Source organism: Leucoraja erinacea, chromosome 2 (genome assembly GCF_028641065.1).
Source record: "Leucoraja erinacea ecotype New England chromosome 2, Leri_hhj_1, whole genome shotgun sequence".
Lineage (NCBI taxonomy): Eukaryota > Metazoa > Chordata > Chondrichthyes > Rajiformes > Rajidae > Leucoraja > Leucoraja erinaceus.
In genome coordinates this window covers 120,588,879-120,612,778 of record NC_073378.1, presented here as the reverse complement: position 1 = coordinate 120,612,778, position 23,900 = coordinate 120,588,879, and the positions used below count along the sequence as shown (strand labels likewise).

The following is a 23,900-nucleotide window of genomic DNA, read 5'->3' as shown; positions in this document are numbered from 1 at the left end:
ACATTCTCACTTTCTAATAACGATTAGGGCAATAGCATAAGGCAGGACCTCTGGTTTTAATTTTCCTTTAAAACTTTGAAAGGAACAATCACATGGACTTCTGTTCCAAAGACAATGTTAAATTCACAAATGAAATCAATCAATCGTGACTCATAATTTAATCATTTGAAATCGTTCTGTGTGTTCTTTGCTGAGTTCCAATATCCCTTGTAGTTTTTGTTGCAAAAGTACTTTTATTCCTAATGTAATTGCAGTCAGGAATTATAAAATGGAAAGGTTTAGAATCAATAGAGCTTAAGCACATCTCAACAATAGAGATATTTTACATACTCCCATAACCACTTATTTCAACATGCACATTACTTTCTTGTCACACAAGTGTAAGACTATAACTAGAATTATTTCCACACATGGAGCACTATGCATTTAATTGGGTATTCTGATCGGAATCCCATGAACATGTAAATTGCACATAAATTTGGCATTGGTAATACTGATGTGTACATGTTACCTTTCCTATTCCCCAATTAAAAACTCAAATACAATTGGAAATTAAGGGTGGCAGAAGAGCTTTTACAATATAATACAAAAAGATTCGTCAGAAGTAGACTGGGAGCAAGTATGGGCAGCTCGTAGATCTGACAAGTTAACATGCTGAATATCTGAATGAATATAGAACAGCAGATGATTGAAAAGTAGTCATACTTTTCATTTAAAGTAGATCATTTAAGCATAAAGCTGACTTTAGTTTGTGCACTACTATATTCCACAATTTCATAAATGTATTTGTAATTACTTTGCATGCATTAATAACAAATTAATTCTCTTCAACTTTAAGACAAAATAAAATTGAATACATATCGTGGTGGCACGATGATGGATTTACATTATGCTATTGCCCTAATCGTTTTGGCGTTTGTTTTGCCAAATGATTAGTGCCATTCAAATATTATTATGCATCAATTTGTAGAGAGGCCAGTAACTGGGTTTAACCACAGTGACAGACAACAACTCTACTGACATGGCACTAAAAATTGATCCTACTGTTATACAAACTGCTCGTTAATACCAATTCTAATGATCATGACTGCATAAAAAAAATTATATTGGCCTATTAGAGAGAAAAAAAAAAATGAAGTAGCATCATATAAATTAAATTACCTGACGATTACTGCGGGGGAGACGAGTCAAACGTACTCCTGACATGTCGAATAGTCGAACCTGACGATTGTCATGAGGAAGTGCGATAATCCTCTGACTAACAGAAACACTTATCCTGTGGTGAAAGAAAAAAATACATAAGCTTGGTTACTCCCAAACTTGATATGTGAAGCAAGGCCAGACAAAACAGCATGAGCTACTGGAAGACAGGAAGACTGGAGAAAAGGCATCACTTTTCCTCTGTACCTTTAGTGACATCGTCCTCAACAAGTCCCCAACAAGTCCCGGAATGGATATATTCCCAGCCAGCATACCCCATATCTTCAGTGGAAATGGGCACACACATGTATTGCTAATCTGCATTTGTTTCAGGTTTCTTGCTTTGCACACCCCGATGCATTCACGTTATGACAAACAGCAATCTGCACCAAAATTGAGAACCATATCCAAACAGCGGCACAGCTCCCATTCAATGCCTGCTTCCAACCCTTTTGCCAAAATCCATTTCTTTACATTAAACTCCAAGTGCCCTGGCTTTGGTCCAAAAAGATTATTGCACAGCAAATGACAGCTTTGTTTTCAGCAATGTAGAAAGCACATCAGAATTGCAAAGTAACTAAATTCCAGAAGTACCCAAACTGAACTTCAAGACCGGCAATATTTCCATTTGAAACCCAACTCCCTAAGGATTGTTTAAGAAGGAACTGCACATGCTGGAGAATCGAAGGTAGACAAAAATGCTGGAGAAACTCAGCGGGTGAGACAGCATCTATGGAGCGAAGGAAATAGGCAACGCTTCGGGTCAAAACACAGCACAATGCAAATAAAGTAATTTTATCCAGGATATATCAATTTTTTTGACCAGATCAAATTATTTTAAAAATCACATTGCAGTAAAGAAAACTGTGCTACACCTATTAGTAGGGAGTTAGCTTTAACTGGAACTCAAATGAATATGACAAACAAATAATTTCAATCTGTGCTGTAATATCAAAGAATCCCTGGTCAACCTATCTCGAAGCGTTTATTTATTTTTTTCTCTGTTAACACACTGGACCCATTCTTGAAGAAATTTGATAAAATACTGGGAACAAAATCCCAGAATTCATTGAATTAAATGAATGCTGCAAGCAGAGATTAGTCCCATTGTACTTTATGAACAAAACGTTGTTCCTATTTTTTATGACAGCGATTTACACTTCAATCAAAACACAAAGTGCTGGAGGAACTCAGTGGCACAGGCAGCATCTGGGCAGGTAATAGACAGGCAGCATAACTGCTTGAGACCCTTCATCAGACTGAATGGAGTCGGGGAGAGAGTGCTGGCAAAGAAACGTGGGAAAGAGAAGTGGGTGTGGGAAAGATTCTGGCAAATGATAGGTGGATACAGGGGAAGGGTGGCTGATTGGCACCTTGATGTTGGTGTCATTTCCATTTCATACTTCCATTCTTTATTCCAATTTGTATTCAGCATAAGAACACTGGAGTATTTACTGGGCATTAATAATGACTACAAATTTTATATAAAAAGCCAACTGCTGCCAACGAACGTTTTGTATAATGAAAAGACTTTTTAAACAAAATTCAACCTACCACTTTCAACACTATCTTAATAGGCACAATTATTAGATTCTCGCTTTTTTAAAAAACCTTCAAGCAATAGCAAAAACCAGTTAGTGGTCACGATTCTTAACTTCATTTACATTCGATCAAGTCACTGCAGTAGGCAAAAGCTGACTTCTTTTTTCCCCATTGATACAGAAATAGTCATTTTTCCAGTACTATGCAATGCTCAGTGTCACACTTTAAGACATTTTAAAACTCCATCAATTCATGCGACATCTTCCACGTAGAATTATATCATCCCATGGTTTCAATGCAGAGTAAGGGGAACATTTGGGGCTGGTTTTAGTATTAGAGACCATTTATTTCAAGTTGGCCCTTTTAAAACAAATTGACAGCAGGGCACCAGGGTCAGTAAAGACTAGACTTGTCATTTTTAAAAAGAAAAGCCTGCTCCAATTTCACCACTGCATCGTGATTTTATATAATTCTTAGTCATTATTAATTCCCAGCAATGATTACAATTAAATATTATAGCTAAATGTGAACCGGATTGCAAAATAGTCTAGCACTAAAGAGGAGACAATTATCACAGTGTGGCACGTTGGTGCAGCTGATGGGTCCCTAGGTCACAGTTTCAGTAACCTGGGTGCTGATTTGGGGATTTGCACATTGTCTTTGTGACTGCGCAGGCTTTCCCTGGGCGCTCTGCATTCCTCCCACGTCCCATTGACCCGTGGGTTTGTAGGTTAATAGACAGCTTAAATTGATCCTAGTCTGAGTGGGCAAATCTGGGCGATGATGGGAATGTGGGGAGAATGAATCAGTATTAGAGTGTGCTAGATGATTGCCATGTAGGTGGTGGGCTGGACTGCATGACTCTAAAATTACCACGTTCCAAAGCACTTCACTCACAATATATTATTTGAGAAATAAGGCTGGCTCTTTTGCAATCAAACGTGGCAGACAATTTGTGCAGACCCAGGTCTGGGCAGACAGCAAAACAAAGACTAATGGCCAGTCAGTCCACTTTCATCAGTACAGCACAGAAATGTCCCTGCTGCCTTTTGAACCTGGAAGGTCTATGGCTAAAAAAATGTAAATGTTAACCAGGCCACCTAGAATTTCATCCAAGAGCCAGAGCAGGATTTGAACCCACGATCTGCCATTAAAGGTAAGATTGCTATCATTGAAATGTTTACGGGGGGGAGATTGCAGCCTTCACGTGGTCCGCCCTGTTTCGACGAATGCAGTCAACCCGGCGTGCACAATCAAATAAGATCAAATAGAACAAGTTGTCCTACAACTTTAGGCTGTGCACGCATACGCAAGAAGAAGAAGAGATTGAAATGATTACCATAAAAATTGATGACAGAAGGAGGGCACAATAAAATATAATTGAGCCATATGTGATAACTATGGAAGTGGCGGCGCTGTTGAACGACTGCGGCTCGTCTGTTTTTACTTTTTTTGTTGTTGTTTTTTTTTGTCTTGTTTAATTACATTTTTGGTTATTAGGTTGCGTTATATGTGGGGGGGGCTGAAACAGGGCTTTCTGTCTCTTCCTTCGGGGGAATGCGACTTTTTCTTGTCGTATCCCCCCTTCTCTACCTCCGTCTGTGCTGAGGCCTAATGGCGGAGCTGGTGGCCTCCAACCTGCGACCGACCTCGAGGCTTCGGAGGTAGAGCCAGCCAGGACTCACCAACGCGAGGCTGGCCGTCTTCGAGCTGTGGCAGCTTTCGGGCGCTCCAATGGCAGTGGCACGACTCGGCGCTCCGGTGAGGGCGGCCCGGCGCGGGACTGAGATGCTCCGGTGGCAGCGGCACGACTTGAGGCTGGGACGGCGCGGCTCGGGGCAGGGACGGCGCTCTGGTGGCTGAGGCGGCCCGGCGCGGGGCTGAGATGGCGCTCCGGTGGCTGAGGCAGCGTTCTGGCGGCGGCGACCTGAATCCGGGGCTCGGCAGCGGGCCAGTGGACGACATCGTCGGGAGCTCGCATGTCAGGCTGGTGCCTGTTTTCCGGAGCTCCCGTGGCAACAGCTGCGTCCGCTGGACTGGAGGGCGGCAGCTTCGACCACCCCAGGCTGCGCCTCAGAGCAGAGGGAGAAGAGGAGGGAAGAGACAGTAACCCTAAGATTTTTGCCTCCATCACAGTGAGGAGGTGCCTGGTGAATTCACTGTGGTGGATGTTAATTTGTGTTTATTGCGTGTTTTGTTGTTTATTATTACATGTATGGCTGCAGGCAACTACATTTCGTTCAATGACAAATAAAGGATCTAAGTCTAAGTCTATTGTTTTTTTCAGATCAAATTTGAAAAACATTACTACTATAACAATATTTATTTCTATGTGTCATACTTTATCTGCCAGGTAGAGCTTCTAGGAAATTAGGTTATTCCTAGATCTGGAGACACAAGGAACTGCAGAAGCTAGTTTACAAAACAAAGACAAAGTGCTGGAATGCATCAACAGGTCAGACAGCACCCAAGCGACATTTCAGGTCTGGACTGGTCCAAAGAGCAGTGCCTGACCCGAAACATTGTCTATTCATGGTCTTCAGATATGCTTCCAAATCCACTGAATACTCCAGCGCTTTGTGTTCTTTTTTATTCTGTTAGGAACTCAATGTCTTCCCTCTCCAAGATGTTGACTTTGCATCTTGCCAGATATTGGAGAGTTTATTCTGTTCAATTCTGAACACGCTAATATGGAAAGGATGCCTTGGCATTACAGAAGGTGCCAATGCCATTTACTCGAGTGGTCCCAGATCATTCAGTGAAGGAAGTGAGCAGACAAGTTAAGAGATGTTCTCAATACTAGCGACAGTTGGTAGGTGGACTGGAAGAGGAACGGTTTTGAATAGCTATATTATCAATAATCTAAAGACATACTCAGGCAAAAGTCTGCAAGCAATACAAGCTAGTTCTGGAAAATACGCAGATAATGGTGACATGGGATAGAAACATAGAAAATTGGTGTAAGAGTAGGCCATTCGGCCCTTTGGACCACCACCGCCATTCAATATGATCATGGCAGATCATCTAAAATCAATACCCCGTTCCTGCTTTCCCCCCCATATCCCTTGATTCCTTTAGCCCTGAGAGCTAAATCTAACTCTTGAAAACATACAGTGAATTGGCCTCCACTGCCTTCTGTGGCAGAGAATTCCACAGATTCACAACTCTCTGGGTGTAAAAGTTTTTTCCCATCTCAGTCCTAAATAGCCCACCCCTTATTCTTAAACTGTGACCCCTGGTTCTGGACTCCCCCAATGTCGGGAACATGTTTCCTGCATCTAGTCTGTCCAATCCTTTAAGAATGTTATATGTTTCTATGAGATCCCCTGATGTTTCTATGAGGTGCATTGACTGAGCTGAAGGCAAGGCAGATTTGATAGTAGAAACGAAACACTCAAGGATAAGCATTTACAATGATATACGCACAGGACCAAGAGATTTAGACTAACTCAAAAGCTCTTCCAAATATCAACCACAGTCACGATGGGCTGAATGCCTTCCCCTTGTGATGCAAGAGTTTTTCCAGACACTGTGTTCTTTTGAACCTTCAATTAAAACATGCCTTGATAGCGAAATATTCCAAGCTTTAGAATGTTATTCTTGTCAATCTTCATGAATGTGCTATTTCAATGAAATTCTTGGAGTAACACTTTGAAGATGAAAATCATCTTTGGTGAGGGCGGATTGGTTCATTCCTGCCTTCACCCTACCGACTCTTCCAACTCAGTGGCATCACGATCTCAAGGATGAGATCAGAGTGACTCAGCTATTAACAGAGTAGACTTCCCCAAGGTAATCAGTTAAAGGCCCTTTGACAAAGTAAGAATTGCAGGAAACAGGGTAGATGACGAGTTAAACATAGCAAAGGCAACTCATCTGTCCTCTGTGATATTGCAAGATCAAATACGTATTTCTTATAAAAAAGAGCAAAGTTCACAAATATCCCCACAAGGAGTGCATTGACACAGGCATTTTTTGGATTTTAATTGTAATCCAGATCTAATAAGTAAAGTAGACACAGATGTGCAAATGTAATTGTAAACCGAGAATAATTCATTTGAAATTTTCTTAAAGCTTTGACTTTCTGCTTACATTTTAATCAGTAATCCTTACAGTGCTAGAGTTTCCCTTAGACTTAGTGGTGCTGCATCAGCTGTCCAATATGTTTAATTCCATCTCAGAAACAGTTTCTTCCCGTATTATCTGACTTCTGAACGGTCCTACCATTAGGTGGGGTACAGTCCGATTCTCCTCTACATTATTAGATATTGGACTTTGTGTGTTGTGCTAAAATGCCGAGAACTATATTCTGCACTCTTTATCTTCACTGTACATGAGCTTCTACTTGAGCTGGGCTTAATTGTATTTCTACATAGCACTATCTGATTTGATTGGATAGTATGCAAGACAAAACTTTTCACTGTATCTCAGTGCACATAACAATAATAAATCTCAATCTACTACATTGATGTTTACAATCTGTTTAAGCACTAGGGTCTCCTTGATATGCCGCAGCTCAGCTCTAGTATAAGCACTTATTTCTCCTTATCTCACTCCTTCCATGTGGTCCCCCTCTCTGGTTCATTCCAGAGCTAACAACATCCATGCCTACATTCCATTCGTGGCTTTAGGCTTTACAGCGGAAGTTATAAAACAAAGATTAGTACAGTTTAGTTTATTGTCATGTTCTGAGGTACCTCTTCTGTAACTCTTGCCTGAAGAGAGAGGGGAGAAGAGTGTCCAAGGTGAGACTCGTCTTTGATCATGCTGGTGGTTTTACCGAGGCAGCATCAAGTCAATGGAAGGGAGTTGGTTTCCATGATGGTCTGGGCTACATCCACAATTAATTTGCCCAGAATTATTGGGTCTTAATAAGACCAATGGCATTAAATAGAGACCATCTAACTCAATAGAGAATATATTTAACGGCAATATCCTACGAGCTAACTGAGGCACCAGCATTTCCTCCAGAAATGCCCTTTTCTAATTGATCAGGTTATTCTATCTCTCTACAAGCTCGGGGTGCCATGGGTTTGGGAGAATGGGGTGAACTGCTGCACAAAAATAAAATGTTGCCATGTTCTAGAATGTATTAATAACGTTAGAAATAGAACAGGAGAAAGCATTTGGCCCCAGGAAAGGTCCCCTCAGAGTTCTGACAATGGAGGGGAAGGTGTGTCTAGCGGTGGATTACACGGGATGATAGAAATTATTGAGAATTACTTTTGAATGTGGAGGCATCCTAGGCTGAAAAGCGAAGGCAAGGAAAACCCTATCTGTGTCATGACTGGGAACTGAAGGGATAAACTCTAATCTGCAGGAAATAGAGGAGACATGGTGAGAGACACCTCAACTATGGCAGAGGGAAAGCCAAGGTTAAGAAGAAAGGAAGACATCTTAAAGGCGTTGCGGTGGGACGTCTCATCATCAGAGCAGATATTGCAGGTGGAGAAAATGAGAAAATGTTATGGAGTCCTTAAAAGAAACAGAGTTGGAGAAGTAGCCAAGAAACCTGTGGGAGTTGGTTGGTTTATGATGGATGCTGGTCGCCAACCTATCTCCTAAAATAGAGATGATGAAGTTGAGATAAAGATAGAGAAGGGAAAGGAGAAATCAAAAAATTTCCCAATGGAAGTCAGAGGGTGGAGACTGTTAGCAAGTCTAATGAAATGACGTACAAAGCAACACCAATATAACAGAGGCGTTGAGGGGTCCTGAATTTGACTTTGTTCGTTGTATCAAAAAAGAGGCATCATTTGGGCCCAAGCTACAATGTTGACATGAAGAAAGTATAAAAATAAATTCAGCCAGATGATGGCAAAAGGGGACTGGCTAGACCACTGATCAAGTGAAGGCCCTCAAATCATCCTGCTAGGGATAAAGGTGTCAATGGATTGGATGCCCATGGTGAAGATGAGATGTCTGGAACCAGGTAACTGTAAACTAGCAATATAGTGGGCATATCAAAGGAATCACAGATATAACTTGGAAGGTATTAGACACGGGGAGAAATAATAGAATCTGTAGCAAAATGCAGCCTGAAATAATGAGTTAACCAATTCAGTCCCGTAAGAGGATATTGAGGTTGGCTACTAAAGGCTGGGACTGTAGAGAGAAGAAATCCTGATGAAATAAGATCAACGACCATCTTAAGACAATCATGGGGTCACGGTAGAGTGGGAGATAACGGGTTAGTGAACCATATTGAATCACATGATCAAAAAAGGGCCTTTTGGTCCACTTCATCCATCCCAACCTTCCATGCAAAATACAATTTTCCAATAGACTCTCGCGCCTAGACGATTCAAGTGCTCAACACTCCTTAAATCCTGTCTATGACCCATCTTCAACCACTCTCTCAGGTAATGCATTCCAGATATTCACCAGCCTCTTGGTGAAGGTGGTCCCTTGCATATCCTCTCCAAATATCTTCCCTCTTACCCTAAATATGCAACCTCTAATTTCACTAGTTGGAGGTTGTGCAATTTAAATATAAACCAGAACATGGGACTATTTGTATTTTGTTTCGAGCCACCTCAAAAGGTACTGGGAACAGTTAAATGCTCTATTTTTTCATATGCCAAACTCAATATAAACTTAATAAAATACTTCTGTGACTGTGCGTGCATTACGTGATCTTGAAATCCTGTAAAAAGGTGTAGGCATGAATTATTAGAATTTAATTCCACTTTTACAATAATTATCGTACCTCACTATCAGGAAAAGGATATACTAGTGGCTCTGTCTATCTGTCCATGCCAAAATGAAAGCAGAGCTGCTCGAGTGTCACCACTGATCTTCACCCAATTTTGTGGGTGTGCTTCATAGATAAGTTTCTTTATTAAGCCAGGTCTGGTATTAAATGAGAAAATTGGAAAGTAGAAAACTAGAATTTAAATAAATTAACTGCAGAAGAGAAGTTCTCAAGCAGCAGAGTGCTTTTCCACTTCTCGCTCAATTAGAGCCTCTAACTCAACTTTTCTTCCATAAATATGAAATACACTTTAACATCTTCCAGTTCTGACAAAGAAACCTGAACCCTTCCGGTTGAGACATGCGCCTCCTCTAAATCTACTGATGTGGTCTCCTTTACACTGGCAAGACCAAGCGTAGACTAGGCGACCATTTTGCCAAACACATGCTCAGTCCGCTAAAGGACTGCTGGGTCTCCCGGTTGTTAAGTATTTTAACACCCCTTCCCATGCTGATCTCTTGGTTCTGGACCTCCTCCGCTGCCAGAGTGAAGCCACATGCAAACTGGAGGAACAATACCTCATATTCCGCTCAACGCAAAAGTATGAGCATTGAATTCTCCAGTTCTAGGTAACATTTCACCCACCTATATCCCTCCCTATGGCTTCACATTTCAGTCCTCTTCTCTCCTTAACCGACAGACAGCCATTTGTCTCCTATTCAGCTCAAGCTTTTGTCCATCCATCTGCCAAAAAAACACTCCACTCACCTGTATCTACCTATCACTTGCCGTGCTTTGACCACTTCTGCCTCTTTTCTGGCATTCTCCCCCCTACTGCAATTAGTCAAGCCTCCTGACCCAAAACATTGCTGATCCATTCTCTCCACAGTTTCTGTCTGACCTGCAAAGTTGCTGCAACACTTTGTGCTTAACTCCATTAACCTTACCTTCATCTCTACAAGGATATTGCTCGACTTGCCCTATGTTTCCATAATATCTGCTGTCATATCAGGGAATTAAATGGGAATTAAATCACTTTAGTTTAGTTTACTGATACAGTGTGGAAACACTGAGTCCATGCCGACCAGCGATTCCCGCACACTTACACTATCCTACACACACACTAGGGATAATTTACAATTATACCAAGCCAATTAACCTACAAACGTCTTTGGAGTGTGAGAGGAAACCGGAGCACCCGGAGAAAACCCACGTGGTCACAGGGAGAATGTGATAAACTCCATACAGACAGTACCAGCAGTCAGAATCGAGCCCGGGTCTCTGGTGGTGTAAAGAAGCACTCTACCGCTGCACCACTAAAGGACTCCTATAGGATTCACAAAACGGGCACCATTAACTACAAAGAATTCTTCCTGGGTTCGATGTGACAAAATTCCAGCTAGTGTCAAGCAGCCAAAAATCTATTCCACCAGTCTCCAAACACTCACTGTTATTTATGCGCTGTACATAAGTCGGGTGTTTATAAACTGGGGACATCGGTACACATTTGCAAAATATCAGAGTGGAGTAACCGAAATTAATAGAAGTTAAGACAATCTGCTGGAAGTTTTACCAAGTCTTGCTATTCTAATTAGAAGTAGATTATACTGTCAATGTGTCCTGGAACAGATAAAATCATGCAATCCTACAAAGAAGAGTCTTCGTCATGAAATGTTAGCTTTGCTTTTCTACCAGAGATTCAGCCTGACCTGATGGGTATTTACAGGATGTTCTGGTTTTATGTTGGAAATTCTCCTCCATGCATTTTGAAGCGCTCAATTCACAACTGAGAGAAACTATATTTGTGGATAAGCACGCAGGATTCACTATGTTAGTAAATAACATTTAATTCATCATGAACAAAACTTTTATCAAAGGTTGTCAGGTGGAAAATTAAGATAGGTTGGAATCATGTAACTCATTTGTTATTAAATTTCTAATGGTTAACATTTGGAGTGAAAGGACACTCAGTTCTAAAGAATAATAATTTTATCGTTAACACAAATTAACAGTTTTATAAACACTGCAGTAAGCTGACCGTCACATGTTTCCTGCATACTTAATACTTCAATGGATGAGACATTTTCAGAACGAAAGCTTCATATCCCGATTTTATAAATACTGCAGGCTCTGGAACTAAAAAGACCGAGATCAGCCTGAAGAAGGGTCCCGACCTGAAACGTCACCTATCCTTTTTCTCCAGGGATGCTGCCTGACCTGTTGAGTTACTCCAGTGCTTTGTCTTTTCCAAAAAGGTCTTGCATTTGTTGTGTGAGGAAAGGAGTTTTTTATGTTTAAAGTTAAAAATGTTAAATTGTCCCTCTCAACAGTATCTCAGTAACAACTTAGGTCTAAGTCCTCGTTTATTGAACAGTGTTTTGAATTATTTTTATATAAAGGCAGTATTTTAGACCATTACTGCCACCAGGTGCTTCCAGAGAGAACTGAAGATCAAGCTAAAGTAAAAATACCAACATTTTACGAATTTGAAAATAATATACAAATATTGGATTCAGCAGAAAATAAAACATATTTCTTTTGGTCTCGGAAAAATGCATGGCTTGGAGTCTTTTAAAGTTACTGATCATGAACAGCTGTATGTCACAATAATTAAAGTTCTAAGGCAGAAGAGGATCGCGGGCAAGAGAATGAATCACAAATGAACAAGCGTGAAAGGGAGTAAGGAGAAATTATTTCTTTGGTAATCAATTTTGATTCATCAATTCAAAGTAAATTTAAAAACATTCACCTGTTGACTGCTGAGTCAGTGCGAATAGTTGCTATTGGAGATCGCATGTTCTTGAGATCCCAGACTTTCACAGTTCTGTCGTCACTGCCAGATACAACATTATCGCCCACAGTAAAGACAGCAGATGTTACAGTGCTGAGAGAGATGAAAAACAACAGTAAATAACTATTAAATATACTAAAGTAACAAATTGCCCGTATCCTATATTTACCTAAAACCTTTGCACTTATGAAGCCAGTCAAGAATGATGCGGATTATCAGAATAATTCTTCAGGTGACAAGTATTAAGATCTTGGGTTATGAGCAAATAAACTCACCCGAGCTATTAAATTGCTAGCGACACAGGGCATATGTGAGTAAGTGAATGAGTGAGTACATGGATGGCATCTTTGGATAGCCTTTCCCTGATATTTGTATTTTAAGGTTTGGTCAATGCCCTGATATACATACAGGGCATCAAAAATGTCCCACAGCTACATTAGACACCCTGTTTGTGATATTACCAGCACTTAAAACAAACAAAAAACGTTAAAATAAGTTACTCCAGAGACTAAGGGCAGCACAGTGGTGCAGCAGTAGAGTTGCTGCCTTACAGCGCCAGAGCTCCGGGTTAGATCCTGACCCCGGGTGCTGTCTGTATGGAGTTTGCATGTTCTCACTGTGACCGTGTGGGTTTTCTCCAGTTTCCTCCCACATTCCAAAGACGAGCAGGTTTGTAGGTTAATTGTCTTCTCTAAATTTCCCCAGAGAGGGTAATATAGAACTGGTGTACGGGTGATCATTGGGCAGCGTGGACCAAGTGGGCCGAAAACTCTGTTTCCACGCTATATCTCTACTAAACCAGAGGACAACAACAGCAGCCAGATCTAAGACATGATGGAATAGGTGATAACAGACAGAGGAAAGGGGAGTCATGAAAGGATTACTCCCACTGCCACGTGCTGGCGAATACCACCATGCCAACTGAGAATTCTTTAAACAAAACCTCATGTCGGCTCCAGTCACCTTGAAACCACCACATTATCATGAAAACCCATCAGGTTCAACAAACTTCCTTTCGGAGAGGAAATCTGCAATATTTAACTGTCTGATTGATGCACGTCCTTCCAGACCCATGAATGTGGCTGACTCGTCACCTAAGTTTCTAGGTGAAATAGAAGGAAAAACCGGATAAATGCATGACTGAGGAGCTGGTGGACGAGGTAGGGGGAAGGGATTCAACCCATGTCCAGTACAAGAGGGATGGGCTGCATCTGATCAGCGGGTGACCAAAATCCTGGGTGTGAGATTTTCTCAGGGAGGTTTAGCTTTAACGGCAGTGGGCGATTCCCAGGGGCGGATAAGATAACTCTAAGAGACAGGCAGCATCTCTGAAGAGAAGGAATAGATGACGTTTCAGGTCGAGACCCTACTGAGGAACCTCGGAGTACAAGCACATACTTCCTTGAAAGCGATGTCACAGTAGGACAGACTGGTGGCGAAGGTGTTTGGAATGGTAGCCTTCATTAGGTAGGGCACTGATAAAGGAGTTGGGGCATTATATTACAGCTGTAGAAGGCATTGGCAAGGCCACATTTGAAGTATTGTGTACAATAGCCTGCTATAGGAAAGATCATTCAGTTGGACAGAATGCAAAGAAGGTTTACGAGGATGTTTCCCGATTTATCGGGAGAGGTTAGGCACACTAGGACTATATTTCTTGGAGCGAAGAAGACTCAGGGGTGATCTTTTAAAGTAGTATAAAATCATTAGGGATATTGTTGCGGTGAATGCATTCAATCCATGTCCCAGGGAAGGGGAATCACAAACTTGAGGATTTTCAGATTCAGATTCAGATTCAGATTCAATTTTAATTGTCATTGTCAGTGTACAGTACAGAGACAACGAAATGCATTTAGCATCTCCCTGGAAGAGCGACATAGCAAACGATTTGAATAAATAATAATAAGTGTCCGGGGGGGGTGGTGATTGGCAGTCACCGAGGTACGTTGTTGAGTAGAGTGACAGCCGCCGGAAAGAAGCTGTTCCTCGACCTGCTGGTTCGGCAACGGGAGAGACCTGTAGCGCCTCCCGGATGGTAGGAGGGTGAACAGTCCATGGTTGGGGTGAGAGCAGTCCTTGGCGATGCTGAGCGCCCTCCGCAGACAGCGCTTGCTTTGGACAGACTCAATGGAGGGAAGCGAGGAACCGGTGATGCGTTGGGCAATTTTCACCACCCTCTGCAATGCTTTCCGGTCGGAGACAGAGCAGTTGCCATACCATACTGTGATGCAGTTGGTAAGGATGCTGGTTTAAGGTGAGAGGGCTCAGGTTTAAAATGGACCCGAGGGGGCAACTTCCTCACATAAGGATGGTCCGCGCATGGAACAAGCTGCCAGAGAAATTGGTTGAGGCAAGGACTATAACATTTAAAAGACATTTGGAGAGGTACATGGATAAAAAAGATTTAGAGAGATATGGGACTAGTATAGACGGGCATCTTAGTCAGCAAAGGCCAGGTGGACCGAAGGGCCTTTTTCCAAGCTATATAACTCTGTGATTCTAAATGAACAGAGAATGTGAATAGTTCCAGTCTCTCTCTGGTTCTGATGAGCCTACACAAAAGATGAGATCACGTATGAACATTTAATGAAGTTTAATATTTAGTCATTTACAACGTCAGTTGTTCCTGTCTGTGTGCTACTCAAGGAAAGCACACTTCATATACTGATCTGGATGTTGATTGAATTTAGCAGCATCCAAGCCACTGGAGGCCTTTTTATGCAGGCACACTTAATTCAAATTGACATTAAATTAAGGTTTAATAAGGATTAAACTACAGCAATGGAGCGAGGTTCTTTAATTTAATACCACCCTTAAGCTAAAGCATGCTACTTTAACACAAAGGTGTCAACCTTGATACTAAAGATATTGAAGTGCCTTTTTTTTAAATTTTGTGGACAAGATAGAGTGTATTAGTCACATGGCATTTTCCATTTATAAATGTACGCACATTATTTAGGAGCTGTAAATGCCAACAACATAATTAACAATTGAAAATACGGAGATCCCAGCAGGTCAATTAGTCTCCTGTAAAGTGACAATGGGCTAACAGCTCAGGTAGAAAACCCATAAACGAGCCCATTCATAGATAATTCATAAAATCAACAATAAATAAAAAATCACATTTTTTGGCATTGGCTCAGGCTTCCCAACATTTTCTGCTTTTATTCGAGAACGTAAACTGAGGCAGCGTTTTTCAATGTACGATTTAAACGGAATCTGAGAGTTGGACTTGAAACTACACACAGTAAAAAATCCACACCACAGTTATAGAAATTTTCCCAAAAGAAAATTTGATCAGTTGCATGCCAGTTCATAATGAGCACGGATTCCCAAATAAAACGCAGCTAAACTGGCCAAGTCGTATAATGATCTCTGCAACAAAAAAAGATAGTTGCACTTTTGCATTGAATTATGATGAGACTCCCCATTAAATCATCCCACATTTCATTCACAAAATTCTTCCTGTTTCACAGATCTGTGTGAGATTCGTACAGCACAAATAACGAAGCTAAGGTAATCAATCTGGCAACCAGCAAAACCTAATTTTGGCTGTCTCACTATCCCTGGAAGCTACAATTAGAGTGACAATTCTACTTCCCAGCCTGGCAGCCAAGACCTATAGTAGAACTCTCACAATCTATGTTTATGAGTGAAATGGACCCATTAGGATGGACCACTGCCAGCAGTGGGGATGTGCAAACTGGTAAATCACGTGTAACTTACTCTCATTAATCTTGAATATGTTTAATAGTTAGATTAAACGAGTACTTACCAGTATGAAGTTTGATCTGTATTTTATGAGGAGTTACGGTGAGGGATTAAGTGAAGAACCCAGCAGGTACTGCGCATGCGGCATACTTCGAAGCAGCGGTGTGGAATCACAGAATAGACACAATATTTGAAGTAAGATAGTAAAGATCACGAGACATCAGTTTATTAGTTTGATCTATATAATGAGGGTGGGAGCGGCGGGCACTTAATCCCTCACCGTAACTCCTCATAAAATACAGATCAAACTTCATACTGGTAAGTACTCGTTTAATCTAACTATTTTACTTCGGAGTCACGTGAGTGATTCCGTGAAGACTTCAAAGGTCTGTGATTTCAAACCGTGTAACAGTTTTTATTTCACTCACTGCCGAAGTTTATGAGGGAGGAAGTGTTATCGTAATCAACCAGTGGATCTGCTTTCAAAAGAAACAGAAAGGTATTTGTTAACAATAACAACATAAAAGAGCTCCTCTGAGCTTAAATTAATATTGCAGTTTGTAATATTCTCCTGCAATTAAATCAGGTTTATCAACGGTTTATAATAAAAACAAAATGTTCTGAACGCCGTTCCCTTGACCATTCTGCTGTATTGAAAATGTGGTCAACCGGGATGTCCATTCGTTCAGCCGCTGATACCAATGCTGCCCTAGTGGAATGGGATTAAATGTATTATTATCTATTCCGGCAGCTTTCGGTACCTGTTTGAGCCACCTTGGAGTGGTTTGGCTCGTACCCCGTCTTGGGTTACTGTGGTTGACCCATAGGCTTTCCTCTCCCTCTAAGATTGTGGGTTGTGTCTATATATAGTAGTAGATGGGTCACCACACTCAACCTGGACTCTGGTGGGTAGGCCCGGAATCCCACCAGTGAATTGGGCGTTCCTGGTCCATATAGCCATATAACGACTACAGCACGGAAAACGCAGGCGATCTCGACCCTACTAGTTCGTGCCGAACTCATAATCTCGCCTAGTCCCATATACCTGCGAGTTAGATTTTACCAGACCTAAATATGAACGTGATGCGTCTGGGGTAATCACCATGTTATCCAGTCTGGTTTATGGAGTGACCGGACTCTGTGAGCGTGTACGAGAGCCATAAGCATGAGCGTTTTTTAAAAACATAGATTAAGCAAGCTGAGGGATCTGGCTGGTGCCATCTCTGAGACATGTCAATGTCACACCAATATCCCATACATGGGTATATACCTGGGTGTTTGGGGCTTATATTATAGTTGCCCTTCATAAGTTTACCTTCAGTGGATGGGATCCCATGCTCTGCTGACATGCTGTTTTAGATAAGCAGATAAGGCGCTCCATGCTGTATTTACGGCACTGTAACTCACCTTTTAGTCATGGTGTAGATGTTCCAGGAACTCCAATACGTCAGTGGTTGAATAGTTCGTTGTCCCTGCGTCGTGGCAGTATTTTACCCATGTTAGCTTTTAGTGACTGTTCGCAGGGATGCCGACATGGTGGTAATGGTTCCTTTGGATAATCCCAGTCCCTGGTAAGGTCTATTCAAACCCTGCACCCAGGAGTTTGATGTTTCCCTGGTATGGGTGGCTTGTGCCTGATACTGGGTTGAGTCAGCAACCATGGTCCACTAGGGAAATCCATAGGTGACTCGCCCACCGTGTCGTGATGAACTGGGAACCATGGCTGTGTAGGCCGGTCGGGCACGTTCAATATCTCGGAGACAGATCCCTCTGTATTGCGAAGTGCCCGTCTGATGAGGCAGAAGGGAGGAAGGCAAAGCAGAAATTCCCCCTTCCAGCGTATAGGCATCTATCGCTGCTGCCTCTAATCTGGTTCCTAAGTCACATACATGGGTTACTGGTGATTCCGTCTTGTGCAACCAAATTGATATCTGGCTTTCAAACTGCTTAATAAATTTAGCAGATATTTTGGGTTTGACATCTATTCAATGTAATCATAGATTTTACCCCGTGACATGGTGTCTCCCACTGTGTTCTAGCTTCCTAGGACATAGGCAGCTGATAGTTAAAATGTCTTTTGACACACCATTGCCAGATTTGTTTGACCAATTTGTTGCACAATAATGATTATTATGCTCCCCATATGGTTGATATAAGCCACCACCATAGTATTATCAATCCGTAACCACATATGTACGTGCTGCATTTGAAATGCATATGCTTTTTAGCCCAATAGGCGATCACCAATCCCAAGTAGTTGATGCCCGGATGTGTAGTAACGATGTTTGTGAATTGGTCCATCTGTTACCTGTGCTGGATATGGAGTTTAGTTGCTCCCCAGCCTAAAGTACTGGCATCGGTTTTTAATAACCAGGTTGGGATTGGTGATGATAATAGGGCTGAAAACTATGCCAAATATATGTCTGCCCACCACCTTAATTGTGATATAGCTTCAGTGGGTACATTCATGATTTGATTATCGTGACCCAAGTACCTTGGCAAAGTAACAGTCATATGGACGGAATTATTATTGAAGCCCAGATAATCCTTGGTAGTTAACGCTTCAATTCTGGTTTATCTGGGCGTGGGATAAACCTCAGCTTTAGGGAGCTGTTTCGTAGCTAGAACTGCTGCCACAGCTAATTCCTTTGTTTCCCCTAATATGAGGATATCATCCAATATATGCCATGATTATGCTTGTTTTCTTAATATTTTCATGGCCATTTATAATAGTTTAGGGCTGAGGTTAGACCATAGGGAATGCTATATGCTCCCATGGTTGCCCTAACCGGGATATCCATTATCCAGGTAAAATTTTTTTAGGTATCTATAATGATCCTAGTGTATGGGTATAAGATAGTTAGCATCTTCCATATCAATGCTCCCCATAGGTATCCTAGGGAGATCAGATGTCTGGCAGTGACAAGAACCCATCTCCATCTTAAAGTGTATATACTCAACAGATTTATTTAGTGATATTAGATCAATGATGATGCTACATTCACCATCTTTTGTAGTTTTGGTGAATATATTCGATACAAATTCCAATGGCTCATGTTTACTCCCATGATCCGTTTAGTAATGAGCCTTTCTAGTTCAGCTTGACCTTCTCACTTCTCTTTTCTTAGAGGGAGAAAATGCCCTTTGGGCGCATTGCTGAACTGGCGGTAATATGCCCAATTTGAATTCGTTTTTATCCTCTAAGACTGTTGAGTATATTTTAGTTATTTGTGACAGCATCCCATGCTTTATCCACAAGTGTAAATGCCCCCCCACGCAGTTAGTAGAACACCCTTGTTTAGTGTAAACGGGAGGAACCAGACTACCTACCTCCATGTTTGTTGTTTTTTCATGAAGGCGTAGTTTGCTGGTATGCTGGTGCTGTCGGTGGGGCGGCGCATCTTCCCACGGCTCCGCTCTGGGCCCCGTCTAAAAAGAACTTTGGGGGTAAAGTGAAGCGGTCGCCAGGCTTTCACCAGTCCTTGTTTGATTCACTGGTGGATGCCGAGGGGTGCTGCCAGCTGGGTGTTGGATGCGATGTCCTGCTCGTTCCATGGCCTGCCTTCATGAGGCGCACAGGTTTATCTGCCTCTCTTCCCGCAGCAGCGGTTTGCATAGCCCCATATATTTGGGGTTGCGGGCAGGTCTATATGCACCATTGTTCAGTCGAGTATCCCAAATTTGGGAACATCTTAGGCGTCAGCACCCTGGTAGTGCAATGGGATAGTCTCATCCTGGGAGAGTATAATCCGTGGAAAAGGCGAGCAAAGGCGGTAACATCTTGACCCTTCTGTAGAATTCGCTGCTTGTCTGCGAGTCTGCTGACCCAGCTGCCTGCGGATTTGCCTCTGGAAAGGCCTGCTCCTGCAGGACTTTTGTTGGGAAGATGGTCGCGTGGAGGAGCCATGTAGTGGCCCACGACACCCAGTAGCTCTTCCTGATCCTGCTCCCCTGGCATACTGCTGTTCTCGTCCGCCTGCCCAGTGTTTAAGCCAGCCCAGCCCTGGCCTCCTTAGCTAGCCTCAAAAGAGGGAGCAAAAGGGTGTGCTAAATTGGAGGAGGCATAGCTCAAACTCCGCTGTTGCATCAATCCCTTGACAAGGGAGATGGCTAGTGCAATAGCACTGGGGTAGGAGTCAGCTCCCTTGGCATTCAGCCAGTGCCCCTTTTCTCCTGGAGGTGAACTCCATGACCTCCTCTGGCTTGGGGAGACAGACATACTTATTTTTGCCTTCTCCAACCTGTTCCAGTTTTGGAGGAAGTTGGCTCCTGTAGAACCTGTAAATTGGGAAGATTTTTCTCTTACCTGCATGTAGAGGCTGCCTGCCGTTTTCCAGGCGGCGTTGTGGCGGTTCCCGGGCGGTGATTCTCCTGGTCAGGAGTCTGCAGGGCTGCTGGTCGGGTTTTTTAAACTTCCCGCCGGTCCGCTGCTGTTACCAAACAGCTGTTCAGCGGACCGGTATAGCGCAGCTCCTTGCAGCGGTCCGCAGCGTTTGCGGTCCGGGTAGCGCTTTTTCCCCGTCCACTGTCGGCTCCATGCTGGAGTCGAAACGGGGGCCGCTCACCATGCCTCTCTACTTTGCTCCCCCTGGAGCAAAAACCACAAGGCCCGATTAAGGTAAGTACTTACCTCTCGTTCCTTGGATGCGGGAGCTAGCCCGACTCCCGCTGGCCGCGTTGCACAGCTGTGCGATAATGCCGCATGCGCAGTACCTGCTGGGTTCTTCACGGAATCACTCACGTGACTCCGAAGTAAAATTAAATATGCAAATCTAGGATTTTGGTAGGCTTTTCATCATCTTCAAGAGAAATGTAAAACATGAGCAGCTTTCAGTCTCAGAACAATCAAGAGGAGTCATTTTAATGAATTCTATACGTTGCCAATTTCAGACGCAGTAGAATTTTATTACAATCATGAAATCATACAGCACTGAAAAACAAGCACTTTTGCACTGCCATTAACCATCCCGTTTTGCACTGCCATTAACCACCCACCACCCCCTTCACCCATTATTACCCAATTCTCCTGCCACCCACCGATACTCATGGCAATTCACAGTTGCTGCTCAACCAACCATACACTTGTTGAGGAAAGTAGACTGGAGGAAGAAAAGACCACAAGAAAATCTCATAGATCAAGAACCACTGTTGCTACAGCATCCCTACACCTCTGTCACTGGTGTACTAATGAGTAACACAACCTTACTTAACCTTACTGGTTACATTGTGGCCTTCTGGATTCGAAATAAAATTATCCGACGGTTGGTGACTCACTTATTCTTTCTATCTGTATCGATACGTTATCATTTTGGCTCAGCTGGCATTTCTATTTGTATATTCTGACATGCTGGATGCGTCCCACAGCTTCGCTCTTCACAGCTTATAACAAAAGTACTTATAAATGCACCCAATAATCCAAAAGAACTAGACTGATCAGAAATATTCCCTTTTTCAAAACGTGCCTGCCGCAACTTATCTCCCACTGAAAATTAACCTTTTTTCTCCTCTCTTTCCCACTTCTGTTAGCAGGTCCCAGACCGGGGACATTAACTGTCTAACAACAGAGTAAGGTCAGGGCCAATTGCGAGCAGTGCGAGCAGTGCGAGCGGTGCGAGGGGGGAAGTGAATACAGAGATCAAAGTGCTGTATATGAACGCGCGAAGTATAAGGAATAAAGTGGACGAGCTTGAGGCTCAGTTAGAAACTGGCAAGTATGATGTTGTGGGAATTAGAGGCATGGCTGCAAGAGGGCCAGGGCTGGGAACTGAATATTCAAGAGTATACCTCCTATCGAAAAGACAGACAGGTGGGCAGAGGGGGTGCGGTTGCCCTGTTGTTGAGGAATGAAATTCAGTCCCTTGCAAGGGGTGGCATTGAAACAGGAGACGTGGAGTCAGTATGGACAGAACTAAGGAATTGTAAGGGTAAAAAGACCCTAATGGGACTAATCTGCAGGCCCCCAAACAGTAGCCTGGGCATAGGGCGCAAGTTGAATCAGGAGTTAAAATGGCATGTAGCAAAATGAATGCTGTGGTTGTTATGGGAGATTTCAACATGCCGGTAGACTGGGAAAATCAGGTTGGTACTAGACCCCAAGAAAGGGACTTTGTAAAGTGCCTTCATGATGGAATCTTAGAACAGCTTGTATTGGAGCCTACCAGGGAGAAGGCAATTCTGGATTTAGTGTTATGTAATGAACCGGATTTGATAAAGGACCTCGAGGTTAATGAGCCATTAGGAGGCAGTGACCATAACATGGTCAGGTTTAATCTACAATTGGAGAGGGAGAAGGGTAGATCGGAGGGGTCAGTGTTGCAGTTGAATAAAGGGGACCATGGGGCCATGAGGGAGGAGCTGGCTAAATTTGACTGGAAAGATACTCTAGCAGGGATGACAGTGGAACAAAAATGGCAGGTGTTTCCTGGAATAATACAGAAGGTGCAGGATCAGTTCATTCCTAGGAGGAAGAAAGATTCCAAGGGGAGAAAGGGACGACCATGGCTGACAAGGGATGTCAGGGACAGTATAAAAATTCAAACGAAGAAGTACAACGTAGCAATGATGAGCGGGAAGCAAGAGGATTGGGTAATGTTTAAAGAACAACAGAAGATAAATAAAAAGACAATATGGGGAGAAAAGATGAGGTACGAAGGTAAGCTAGTCAAGAATATAAAGCAGGATAGTAAAAGCTTCTTTAGGTATGTGAAGAGGAACAAAATAGTTAAAACCAGTTGGACCATTGAAGACCGAAAAAGGTGAATTTATTATGGGGAACAAGGAAATGGCAGATGAGTTGAACAGGTACTTTGGATCTGTCTTCACTAAGGACTACACAAACAATCTTCCTGACATAGTAGTGGACAGAGGATCTGAGGTGACAGAGGAACTGAAGGAAATCCACATTAGGCAGGAAATGGTTGGATAGACTGATGGGACTGTAGGCTGATAAATCCCCAGGGCCTGGTGGTCTGCATCCCAGGGTACTTAAGGAAGTGGCTTAGGATCGTGGACGCATTGATGATCATTTTCCAATGTTCTATAGTTCCTGTGCATCGGAGGGTAGCTAATGTTATCGCACTTTTTAAGAAAGGGGGGAGAGAGAAAACAGGGAATTATAGACAAGTTAGCCTGACATCTAGGTGGTGGGGAAGATGCTGGAGTCAATTATAAAAGATGAGATAGTATGAGATGAGACATTTGGATTGCAGTAACAGGATCGGTCCGAGTCAGCATGGATTTACGAAGGGGAAACCATGCTTGACTAATCTTCTGGAATTTTTTGAAGATGTAACTGGGTAAATGGACATGGGAGAGTCAGTGGATGTAGTGTACCTGGACTTTCAGAAAACATTTGATAAGGTCCCACATAGGAGATCAGCGGGCAAAATTAGGGCACATGGTATTGGGGGTAGAGTGCTAACATGGATAGAGAAGTGGTTGGCAGACAGGAAACAAAGAGTAGGGATTAATGGGTCCCTTTCAGAATGGCAGGCAGTGGCTAGTGGGGTACCTCAAGGCTCGGTGCTGGGGCCACAGCTATTTACAATATACATCAATGATTTGGATGAAGGGATTTAAAGTAACATTAGCAAATTTGTAGATGTCACAAAGCTGGGTGGCAGTGTGAACTGTGAGGAGGATGCTATGAGAATGTAGGGTGACTTGGACAGGTTGGGGCAGTGGGCAGATGCATGGCAGATGAAGTTTAATGCGGATAAATGTGAGGTTATCCACTTTGGTAGAAAAAACAGGAAGGCGGATTACTATCTAAATGGTGTCAAGTTGGGAAAAGGGGATCTGGGGGTCCTTGTACATCAGTCTATGAAAATAAGCATGCAGGTACAGCAGGGAGTGAAGAAAGCAAATGGCATGTTGGCCTTTATAACAAGAGGAATCGAATATAGCAGCAAAGAGGTCCTTGTGCAGAGCCCTAGTGAGACCACACCTGAAGTATTGTGTGCA

At 42.7% G+C, this 23,900-nt stretch overlaps 1 protein-coding gene across 2 annotated transcripts in view; it reads right to left on the bottom strand.

The window, feature by feature from the left end:
• The window catches only part of wdr37 (WD repeat domain 37), a 128,281-nt gene that overhangs the window by 3,486 nt on the left and 100,895 nt on the right, over window positions 1-23,900 (bottom strand). For both annotated transcript variants that reach the window (XM_055664787.1, XM_055664795.1), the window contains 2 exons: window positions 12,186-12,320; window positions 1,162-1,276 (listed from right to left, as the gene is read on the bottom strand). In XM_055664787.1, the coding sequence (XP_055520762.1) occupies window positions 1,162-1,276; window positions 12,186-12,320 (250 nt within the window). The remainder of the gene's footprint in view (window positions 1-1,161; window positions 1,277-12,185; window positions 12,321-23,900) is intronic.